The following is an 11,677-nucleotide window of genomic DNA, read 5'->3' as shown; positions in this document are numbered from 1 at the left end:
ATGGCCAACCATTTATTGACTCCTCAAGGCACATGGTTTATTCCTCGTTCGTGCTTTTATACAAGTACATCTTGAATTTAAGTGCGTATCCTTGCTGCGTTAAATAAGCTGCTGGAACGGCTGTCAGTGTAGTGGGAGAAACGGGAGGAAGGAGGCGGTTTTGTAAGGAGAAGGCTTTGTAGCCGTAGCGGAAGGAGAGCCTGACACACGGTACCATCAGGGAGAGACAAGTTGTTATTTCCTTGTTTCGGCTGGGAGATAACGAAGAAGCAAACAAACCGAAGGCATCCCAGCCTGAGCAGGTCGTGCTCCATGGAAACTTGCTGTGCAGGTATGGGACCGAACACAGATATAAAAGTCAAACAAGTTCCTCTGAGTAGGACCTGGATGGGTTTAAACCAGAGGAAAGAAGGGGAGATTTAGGGCCAGGACCATTAACGTTCCTTCGTGCATGTTCTAGGTCTATATATTTGGTGGCTGGTGCCAATTCCTGACAGTGATACAGACTAAAAATAGCCCGTAAGGATCGTAATAGCGCTGAAGTCATACATCAAACAAGCCACCATTCAAAATGTAGTCATTTAAAGCATTGAAGAGACATTTAGTGAATACACACTGGCCAGGAAGCTCAGAATTCATTTTTATTAAAGCTGGCTGAGGAGTTAAAAACAAACCGTGGAAGGTTGGAGCTTGAAAAAAGTGACAGTATGATCTTTTTTGTCAATATTCAGGTTGCATAAGAGGTATCATGACTATTTTTGTAGACAATATTTACACTGGAACCTCAAATACCTTCTGTCATCCCTTTTTCAGCCTACTCTTTTTACCTCTTATTACTCTACATTTCTGGATGTGAGGAGTGAACCTATGTCCTCTCACAGACTATGAAGCATACATGTCCTAGTGCTGTCCCTGCCTGGTCTGTGTACCTGGTCTTTGATTATTTGTTTAATTTACCTAATACGTTGTGTCTTTCCCTACGCTGGCAAACAGTGCCTCACTCATCACGAAGACCTGTCTGGAGGATACTGCCACAGTATAAAGTGTCAAGCAGATAAAAAAATTAGCTCAGAGAAAGTGCAGGATACCTACAGAGTGTTTTGCTGCACTTAAATCCAAGTTTGGGCTTTTCTTTAACCTTTGTGTTAAAAAAAAAGGAGAAAACGTGCCAGCGCAGGCAGGCAGCGAGACAGCACCACGCAGTTTGTCCAGGCTGCCCACACACCTTCCTACCTCTTGCCCAACAGACCTTCTCGTTGCATATGACATCAAACCCGCCTTGAAAGAATCAAAAAGGGAATAACTAAAAACTCTCTGATGTTCTGCTGGATTGAAGGCACCTTGAAGACAAATCTCATTTCACTGCCATCCAGATCCAGTTGGCTTGGAGAGAAATCCTGATGGTTTCAGTAGCCTTCTGTCACGCCCTTCCACACCTGTCCTCCATGAGCGGCAGGAGAGGACAGAATACCAGTGACCACCCTTTATATCCCCTAACAGTTATTTCGGATCAGCCCAGCCCAGGAGGAAAAAAAACATTCCCAGATTTTCCAAAATGCTCCTGTCGCCCTGTCTGCCACCTTCTGCCATCTACACTTAGAAGGGGTGAAGGGCAGCGGCAGCATAACTCTTCCTAGAAGCCATCGCCCAACCTGCGGCAAATGCGTGCTGTGAAATCGGAGCATCGGTAAGTTTCAAACCCCCACAGCAAAGCGACTGAGCGTGGATCTCAGCTGGGAGCTTTATGGGGAGAAGCACCAAAATCGGGCTGTGTGACAGCTATGACGAGGTCGAGGAAGCCCGTTTGGCTGCTGAGGCTTTCCAACCAGCAACAGAGCAAGTCCAGGCGGTGCCTGTAGCGCCGCTTCCCACCAGAACTGCCACGGCCGGGCGGGGACCTGTGTCACACATGGGTCCCCTGGCTTGGGCACTGTGGTGCACACAGGAATTGCTCTGGCGACTCCACCAACCCCTTTCTTTCAGCCATGTGTTTAATGAGTGTTCAGCCATGTTTGGCTGCTTGGAGGACTCATGCCGACACCGGACACTCGTTGCGAACTGACTGTTACGTGCCGTGAAAGCACAAACGCAGAGGAGACGGTCGGGAGCATCCCCCACGTTCTTCACGTATTTTCTATTGACCTTCTTGCTGCCACCCCAATGGTTCCACTGCCCCAGGCCCCATCCTTTCTGTCAATTGCTGACACTGAATAAATTAAAATACAGTTTTGGCCCTCCCTGTTCACCAGTCCTGCTGCCAACAGCAAAACCCTTTGGAGCTGGTACCAACCCAGGGCCCCAGGGTGGTGCTCGGGGGAACCGGGCTGCTCAGCGGCAGCACCGGGGGCCGGTTCCTCTGCAGCGAGTTGACTGGGAGCAGCCTCACCGCTGGCCGAGCTCCCACCCCACTCCAAATAGCCTCACCGAGACCCTGCACCTCATCCGCTGCCTTCCCTCATTTCGAGGGGTCGCTACGGGCTGGCGGAAAGTCTGGGAGGCTGCACGTTGGGATTGCCTCCGGGTGCTGGGGAGCAGCCATGCAGGGGGGAGCAGGGGCTGGATCCCTCGGTGGGATGGGGGCTGGATATCTCAGGGGGGCTGGATCCCTCGGTGGGATGGGGGCTGGATCCCTTGGTGGGACGGGGGCTGAATCCCTCAGGGGCGATGGATCCCTTGGTGGGACAGGGGCTGGATCCCTCAGGGGGGCTGGATCCCTTGGTGGGGATGGGGGCTGGATCCCTTGGTGGGACGGGGGCTGGATCCGTCGGTGGGACGGGGGCTGGATCCCTCAGGGGGGCTGGATCCCTTGGTGGGGATGAGGGCTGGATCCGTCGGTGGGACGGGGACTGGATCCGTCGGTGGGACGGGGGCTGGATCCCTCGGGGCGGACAGGGGCTGGATCCCTCGGTGGAGATGGGTTCTGGATAGTTTGGGGGCCGGGGCCGAGCCCCCGGGCAGGGCCGGGACGGGGGGACCCAGGCCCGGTCCCGGCGGGACCCGAGCGCAGCCCCCTGTGCCGCAGCCCCCGCGGATGGCACGGGCGGGGCGGGGCGGGGCGGGGCGCGCGGCGGCGGGGGGGGGGGTGTGTGCGGGCGGCGCTCCCCCCCGCGCCGCTGGTGCTACAACAGCGTGATTTCCCTGAAGTGATGCTGGCCACGGCAGCCAATAGGAGGCGCGGCCGCCCCCCGGGGCGGCGCTGATTGGTCGAGACGGACCAGGGCCTGGGCCGGCGGGGAATCCCGGGCGCCGCCGCGTTATACCCGAGGGCGCGCCCCGCGGGCGGCAGAGGCGGGTCGGCGGGCAGCGGGTGCGGACGGGCCGGTCACCGCTCCGCTGCACTCTGCGGTACAGGCTCGGCACGGCTCGGCGCTGTACGGCACGGCACAGCACAGCCAGGTGGGTCCCTTCCCGTCCCGTCCCGTCGCGAAGCTCGTCCCCGGCTTTGCAGCGGCACCGGGGCTCCGGGCGAAGTCGCCCCGTAGGGTCCGCGGGAGCCTCCCCCGTGGGCACGGCTGTGCTCGCCGAGAGGGGGCACCGCCGGCTTCCGCCGTACGGAAGCGGTTTGGGGGACGCGGGGCTCATTCGCCGTCGGGTGGGCACCGGGCATCCCTCCGGCGGGCCACCCTTACCCAACCCACGGGAGGGGACGGGACGGGGCGGGATGTCCCCCCGCACGCGCGGGGCAGGGCATGTCCGGGCACGGCTGCCGCTCTGCGGGCTCAGCCGGAGGCTCCGCTCCGCCGTTAAGCCGGTGCCAGCACCGAGCCCCGGGGCCGGATCCCGCTCCCTGGAGCCGCTCTCCCCGCCGGGGGCAGCCGTGGCCGCCCCCCACCCCCCCCTCCCCCACCCCGGGGCGGGCACTCTTCTGGCCGTTTTCCCGCCGCCTCCGTTACGCGTTAAAGTTAGAAATGTATTGTTTAGGAAATCTTGATCCGTCTGTCTTGGGAAAAAAAAAAAAACAAAAAACAACAAAACCACCGCAAACAGGAAATTATTTCTGCAGAGGAAGGGCTGGGAGGGCTCCGCGGCAGGGCCGGAGCGCCGGGCGCGGTTCTGCCGGGGCTGGTCGTGTTGCTAATTGGGGATCCCACCCCCCCACCGCCCCCGGGCCGGCTTCTCCCCCCCCCCTCCTTGCGCAATTGAATTAATAAACTTTTAAGAAGGCGGTTGTGCAGTTGGTGTGTCGCTGTGGTAGTGGGTGGGTGTTCTCCCCCGCACCGGTCCCCCCCGGAGAGACCCGCACCCACTCCCCGGAAAACCGCGCCGGTGGATGGGCTCCGCACCAGGATCGGGGTCGTGCTCCCTCCCGGCATCCCTGTCCCACGCAAAAGCTCCCCACGCAGCAGGGCAGAGCACCCACAGTTCCAAACCCGGGAGGTGCTTGAGGTGCCCCCTAGAAGCAGGTGGAAAAGACTGAGGGGGAAAAAAGAAAAAAAGAGGGGAATCCCAAAAAAAGGAGTTTTCGGTTGCACGGGCAGGGTTAGCAGTACGGCGGGGAAGGGAGGGGTGACGTTACAGGAGGGTTAAAATCGTGATGAGGTTTTTTGCTGACCTGTTGTTCCTGTCACAGACAACATGCCAGTGTCAAGAATGCGCATGAGGCCCTGGTTGGAAATGCAGATTAATTCCAATCAAATACCAGGACTGATATGGATTAACAAGGTGAGGGTTGTTTGTTACTCTTGTTATTACTTAGGTGTCACTAGCCATCCTCATTCTTAGAGGACACTAAACTTGAGTTGAGATCATAAGGGAAAGAAGAGCATGGAGAAAATTTGAAAGCAATATGTTTTAAAAACCCAACTATTTTTGCTTTCAGAAAAGGTAGCTCTGGTTGGTATGGAATGTAGTAGTTCCATTTTTCTTTTTTTCCTGGGAAAATTCCCAGGAGGGAAACATTAAATTAAAATAAAAGTGATCTGAATGTGATGGACAACTGAGGTAACTCCAAGACCTTTTAACTCCTGCAGCCCCGCTGAGCCAAGTCACCTCCTGTCCCAGTTGAGTGGCCAGTTACATTCCCAGTGGCTCCCAGTTTTAAGATTTGGCCTGAAAGAAACTCTGTATTTTTTAGTCTGGAAGGCACCTCCGTGTACCTGTAGCACAGGGTGAGATCACTAGGCTTACTGAACCAGGTTTCTTTCTCTGAAGTTCCATCTCCATCCCAGGGTGGCATTTAATTTAAGCCAAGCGTGTTTTTCTTAGGATTCCTACAGGAAATGATGGGTGACTTTAGAAAGGGATTCTCTGCCAAAGCGCTACCTGGACAATATGCTGTAGTTTATGACATACTTCTAGATTAGATGCATTGTACTTAAATGATTCTGAGATAAAATTGACCGTATTGCTTACTTCTACTGTACTGTACCACATGTGGGTTTTTTTCCCCATTTTCAGAAAGCATAAAGCACCTTAAATGCCTTGAAAAAAATGCCTGGAACAACAGATGAGAAATTAAGATAGGAAGCAGAGGGTTTCTAAAATTTCTGAGCTGCTCCTGAGAATTCTTAAATCCATCGTTCCAAACGGGGGATGCTGCTTTTTTTTTTAATTCGAATCTATTGGTTTAACTGCAGGATAAGATGATGTTTCAAATCCCGTGGAAACATGCAGCTAAGCACGGCTGGGACATGGAGAAGGACGCCTGCCTTTTCCGGAGCTGGGCCATCCATACAGGTGCGTGCTGGCTTCACCCTTCCGTCAGCCGTATGAATGCCTCAAACGGGGCATTCGTCTTGACTTACACCCCAGGTAGTTATATTAAATGCTAGTATGTATGTCAGAGAAAAGAGAAAAATAATATTTATTTTTGGTGGGAAGAACCAGCACTGAGAAGTCTAAACGCTCACCCCATCTCTTCTTTAGGAAGATATAAAGTAGGTGAGAAAGACCCCGACCCGAAAACCTGGAAGGCGAACTTCCGCTGTGCGATGAATTCACTGCCTGACATCGAAGAAGTGAAGGATAAAAGCATCAACAAGGGCTCCAGCGCCGTCAGGGTTTACAGGATGCTGCCGCCCCTGACAAAGGACCAGAAGAAAGGTGAGCCCTCGGCAAGGCAGCTGGGGCCACGCCGCTTCCCCTGCTGTGCTCAGACACTGCCGAAATGCCCTGCTCTGCCTCGGCTGGGGCATCACAGAGCTGCTGGGAGCACTGGTGCTGCTGGGGTTAGTCACTTGCTATTGCCATTGGTCACAGTTTGTACGGACGGTTCATTTTATCCCAAATTCTTTCAATGTGACTAAAGGCATCGTCAGGAGGCGATGGGGACTCGCTGCTGCCGGCAGCGGTGGCAGAGCCTGCTGAGCGGGGCTCAAAGCTGCAAGAGCTCACGCTTACCGAAAATGTCAGCCCCGCAGCCCTTTCTCACGTTTGTCTTATTTTTATTCAACAGAAAGGAAGTCAAAGTCTTCAAGAGAAGCAAGAAACAGGAGCAAGAGAAAGGTATGTGTCTGCAGAGGCAGCTGAAGCAGCTAGAGGTTTTGGTGGTTTTCATGCTTAATTTTTTTTTGTGTGGGAACTCGCACTTTCTTAGTGAAGTCTTTCATGCTTTGCCCTTATTTTTGTAGTCGTACGAAGATGTGAGGACGGAGGAGTCAGCAGAAAGACTAACCAACACTCCTCTGCCAGATGACCACAGCGGCTACACCATTCACGACTACATGGGCCACGAAGTGGAGGTCGAGAGCACGTCCATCACCTTAGGTGAGGCTCCGTTTTCAGCTCTCTGAGCAGAGCGGGAAGTGCCATTTGTGCTAAACCCACAAGCTCTCCGCGCTGAAAGACAAAGATGACTCTTGGGGCTGGGCCTGGCTGTGCCATCAGCTGGGCAGGGAGGAAATAGAGGGGGTTGTGTCTCTCCTGCGAGTGCCAACTCCTCCTGGTGCATCCCGCAGACCTATCGTCCTGTGAGGTGAGCGGCTCCCTGACCGACTGGAGGCCGTCGATGGAAGTCACCATGGCTGACAGCACCAACGACCTCTACCAGCTCCAGGTGTCTCCCCTGGCTTCATCCTCGGAAGGTGAGTATTTCTTTTTTCCCCCGCTCTGGTCTTCCGTGAGTCTACTGGAGGCAGGTTGGAGGCAAGGCAGGGGGATGAAGAAGTGCCTGGGGGATCAGGAAAAGCAAAGATTTGTCTTGTAGGGAAAAGAAAAAAAGCCAACCCAACCTCTGCCTGATGGATTTGGGTTGCTGGAGCCACCAAACTGTCCAGGTTACAGATGAGCAAGTGCCACCTGCAGAAGTAGTTGCTCATGGGTGGAAGGCTCCACGATACCATTTCATTTGCAGATGTGGGCAAAGGGGCAGGCTTCGTCCCGCAGGCTCGAGGCAATGGTACAGACAGGTCAGCCTGTAAAGAGGAGGAGAGATTTCTGAGCTGGGAGGGTGGGACTGGGCGTTCCCCAGGCAATGCCAGAAGCAGGATAGAGTTGGGTACAAGAGCAACAGTGGAAGTAACTGTGCTTCCAGCAGGGAAAAAAAAAATATAATTAACATGGATAGATCAGAGTGGCTTTTCACTCAGGGCACAAATCATCTTCCTCCAGTGTACCAAGCGGGCTCTGCTTTGGGGACTCCTGGGGAGGCGCTGGAGCTGGCTGGAGCCATCCCCGCCAACGTGCGGTGGTTGAAGAGCATCCGAGATGAAGGGCTGGGGGGGGGGTCTGGGGCACGGAGCTGCTGCTGGGCCTCCTCGCCTCAAACCCGTGAGCCCCTCCTCGGTGGCGGGGAAAGCAAAAGGTGGTGGTGGTGGGCGAGAAGAGAATAGGAAGCGGGTTGTGTGGCGAAGAAGCAGAAGCGTGAGGGCTGATGTGTGAAAAGTGGACATTTATGTCTGTTTTCTTCTCTTTTTTATGTGCTTCCAAAACAGTCACAGACGAAGATGAAGAGGAAGTGAATTCGGATATTTTTAAGGTAAAACCAGCCTTTCGGGGCAGACTAAAATTGGCCAAAGTTGCTGTTTGCACCAGGCGAGGGAGGGAGGCAGGTGTCTGATCCCGTCCCATACTAGCTGAACGTACACTTACGTACTCCAAGACCCTTATTTAATGCAGAAGCCTGAAAAATCAAATATAAAAAGAAGGCTGCTTTGCAAACATGAGCTGGAGAGGGCACGTTCATGGAAATATTTACTCTTCAGGTGAAAGTCAGAGAAAGCTGTCAAGTACTGCTAAAAGTAGAGGGTGCTGTATTAGAGTCTGCCAAGGTTCTCTAGACTTTTTTATGTCACTCTTCCCTCCACCTCTGACACATACGGTGCTTAATCTCCGTTTCCAGACATGGCACGCTCATCCCACCGATAAGATGGGGGTTTCATCACTGAAGGTGCTCTGGCCCTCCCTGTTTTGCATTAATTTATTTTTTTTTTTAAAGTGGGAGTAAACCAAGTTTTATATAACTTAGTGTGAAAGAATATACTTTGATCTCTTTTGCTTACCTGCCTTCTAATTAAGGGAAAGGAATAAAACCACCCACAGAAAGAAGGAGCAGTTTTTACCATCTCCTTATTCTCTTACAGCTGCTTGAGCCAACCCAAGAGTGGCACACCACCAGCGTCGGGGGGAAAGGCTTCCTCACCAACGAGCCGGGCACGCAGACCATGTGCAGCACTTACAGCTACAAGGAGCAGGATGGGGAGATCGACACCACTTCGGGTACATGCTCCTCGGTCATCGCTGACAGTCAAGGGCGATGCAGACAAGGGTTTTCATGCAGGACCTTAATTGGGAGGGAGCAAAGCAAATAGAGGAATTCACACATCCCTGTGTTCTGACATTTTCAGGTAGCCTGTAAAGAACTTTTTCATAAAAGGAAAAGGAGAAAAATGCCTCCAGTGGGAATATACTACAGATTTGTCTTGAGGTTATGCACATGGAAGCTAGGCCAGCTTTTAGGAACCCCTTGCAATGTAACTGAAGAGTTTCCACTAGCAGTAGCTTGAATGGGACAGTTTAATAGAGAGTGTTCAGAGCATCTTAGCAAATATTAGTCTAAGGTATTTACTCACAACCGAGAAATCTTTCAATTTTTGAGGTTTTTTTAATATATATATGCATACACACACACAGATAAATATATACACTATTTTGCTCTTGCTGTGTGTGATTCTGTACTCATTCGTGTTTTATTTTGTCTAGGAGAGCTGGAGTTCAGGTTCTTCGACCAGAAAAACAGCCTAGAGTTCTCCTGGCTGGATACAGCGAGACCTACCATGCAAGTCATTCCCTGTGGCTTGTAAAACCCTGGCTTACTCCAACCACAAACTGCTCTTACGTAGAAAGCCTGAAGAGAATGGAGGAAATTGCTTGTTACTGACTGAATGAAGAAAGTAGCTTCTATATTCCGTTTAACTTTTAGGCCTGAAAAGTTAGCAAGAAAATTATAAATAAATAAAAAAGACTCCCATCTCGCTAGCAGGCCTCCTGGCACCGAAGATGCTCAGCTGCAGAAAGCGCCTTGTCATCGCTTCGGAGGTGAAGCTGTTGCCGGAGAGTTGCCGATGGGCTGTGGGCTCTGACCTGGCAGGGTACCGCGGGCCGGAGGCCTGGGGAGGAGGGTGTTGTCCTCCCCGGGCGAGATGTGATGAGCACTTTACCCACGGAGTGCCTGGGAGAGACCCTGCGAATGAGTCTCTTGCCTGTTAGTTTTGGTTGCTGCTTACCTGTGCGACACTGGTGACATTGAGCTTAACGACATTACACTTAGTCAGAAAAATTGCACTAATTTGCCCTCTCCTCTTTGATTTACTCTATCATATAGTTCATCTTTCAGCTCTTTCAACTGTGTAAATAGTTTAGACCAATAAAATGTGAAAATTCAGTTTAGGCTTTGCTTCCACATAGTACAGTTACCCAGGTCCACTCATAGGATGTTACCTGCTCGTAGGCATGCCGTGTCTACTTCCATATCGTAGGTGAGGAGCTGCTGCATGAAACAATTTTTGCACTGATGGGGGCAGAGCTCTGTATTTATACCATGCCTTTCTGAGACCCCTTCTAGCATTCTACCGGGATCCCTACAGTACTGTATGCAGCAAGCTGTAATGCCCTGCAGACCTGCCCTGGGCCAGCATGTGCAGGACGGAAGAGGTTCTAGTTGTTTGTAAGAAGTAGGCATCAAATCACTAAGCTGTAATAGACTATTTTCTTGTACATTTTATTTTTGTATATAACGTGTTGTATATTTGTTTTAATAAAAGTGTTTTATATACGACATGTTTACTTTTTCTCATGGGAGAGCTCTCAGACTGCATTCCAGATTCCTTGAAAATGCCCAAACAAATGTGCTGCTGACAGGCAGTTGGAGGGGATTTTTCATGAGTCATGAAAGCACAGGGAATTTAGCACAGTTTGCTCCCACTTTCTACCCCTCCTTCTTCCCCGTGCAGCTGATGGGTGGAATCCTGCTTGTCCCAAGAAGGGAAGTCCAGGTCCCGGGCACGTGTGGGGTGGTTTGTATCTACCATCATCTGCAATTCAGACCTAACTTAAGAGCAGGGTTACAGGCTACACTATTAAAAAAAACAACCCTATGCATGAAGTCCCCCCTATGGATCTCCCCATCAGCCACGCTGTCAGCTTCTGCGACATGAAGACCTAGCCAGATAACTCAGGTTTGCCTGAGAAGGCGGCACATGCACCGTTCAGAAGGCAAGGGGAAAGCAAGCTGGTTTTCCCCTCTGTGTTTTATTCATTTGCCACATTCTCAGGCTGGAAAGGTCTGACAAGTTCCTGCACTGTCTGGGGTGGGAGACAAGAGACAAGTGGCTGACGCAACGTGCCTCCAGCTGCAGCCACCGGCATCTGACAGCGCCTGGAAAACCCCTGTACGGAACACAGCTGTGCCGTGAAGGTCCTTGGGAATAACTTCATTCACTGAGCAAGAGCAGGGCAGACTGAGGAGAATATCAGGCAGTGGGAGAGGAAGACCTAACCCAAAGGGCTGGAACAAAGTGGACATTTCCTACCACCTTTGGCACAGGCTCTGCTGTGACTCGAACTGCAGCTGCGTGCGGACAGATGTGGGGGTTTACCGAGGCAAACGAGGGGAAAAAAATAATAAATAAGTGCCGAGGGAAGCAGGTGGTGGTGGGTCTCAAATCCAGCGCAGCGAAAAGGTCTGGATATGGTACAGCAAGGTGGATGGGCGGCCCAGGGAAGGAGGGAGAGGCTGGGCAGGGTTCCCACAGTGCCTGTTAGTCATTAACTGGCCCTACCTCGGAGGCAACCCAAAGCAGGCAGCTGCCGGCAGCACCCTTCCAGGTGGCACCAGGCAGGGAGCAGCTTCCTACGGCCTCATCCTGGCACTGTGTGGGTGGCAGCCTGGGCAGCTGTGGCCTTGCTGTCCCCCCACAGCAGGTCACACTCCCTGGCAGGGTATCTAGCCTGAAGGGCCACCTCCCAGGAGGGGACCCAGCCAGCCAGGAACCACCCCAGGTACCAGGGCTGCCCGGAGCAGAGGCCACAGCCACCTCCAATCGCACCCACCTGAAGTCCTGCAATGTTACCCAATGCAGACCCACAGCAGGAACGTTTTGTACATGAGCTAAGAAATCACCCACCAGATCAGACTGGTGCCCCTGCCCACCCAGAGCCTGGGAGAGAGCGGGGGGGCTGCTGGATCTCCAGCCACCTCTGTACGCCCAGGCAGGGACACATCTCAGCATCACCGACCTCA

At 52.7% G+C, this 11,677-nt stretch overlaps 1 protein-coding gene across 1 annotated transcript; it reads left to right on the top strand.

The window, feature by feature from the left end:
- The first annotated feature begins 3,310 nt into the window (after positions 1-3,310).
- On the top strand, positions 3,311-10,213 carry IRF1 (interferon regulatory factor 1). Its single transcript, XM_086470897.1, has 10 exons — positions 3,311-3,396; positions 4,571-4,662; positions 5,577-5,676; positions 5,866-6,042; positions 6,395-6,444; positions 6,570-6,705; positions 6,897-7,022; positions 7,872-7,915; positions 8,520-8,655; positions 9,139-10,213. The coding sequence occupies exons 2-10, from the start codon at positions 4,576-4,578 to the stop codon at positions 9,237-9,239; spliced, it is 957 nt and encodes a 318-aa protein (XP_086327023.1). The 5' UTR covers positions 3,311-3,396; positions 4,571-4,575; the 3' UTR covers positions 9,240-10,213.
- The last annotated feature ends 1,464 nt before the right edge of the window (positions 10,214-11,677 follow it).

The sequence above is a fragment of the Leptosomus discolor genome, chromosome 10 (genome assembly GCF_034619465.1).
Source record: "Leptosomus discolor isolate bLepDis1 chromosome 10, bLepDis1.hap2, whole genome shotgun sequence".
NCBI lineage: Eukaryota > Metazoa > Chordata > Aves > Leptosomiformes > Leptosomidae > Leptosomus > Leptosomus discolor.
Note: the sequence above shows the minus strand (reverse complement) of the source record. Positions and strands in the feature narration are given on the sequence as shown.

Coding starts and splice junctions, on each gene's coding strand:
- IRF1 (XM_086470897.1), top strand. CDS start 4,576: ATGCCAGTGTCAAGAATGCGCATGAGGCCCTGGTTGGAAATGCAGATT. Junction 4,663..5,576: donor GACTGATATGGATTAACAAG/GTGAGGGTTGTT, acceptor GTTTAACTGCAG/GATAAGATGATGTTTCAAAT. Junction 7,023..7,871: donor CCTGGCTTCATCCTCGGAAG/GTGAGTATTTCT, acceptor CTTCCAAAACAG/TCACAGACGAAGATGAAGAG.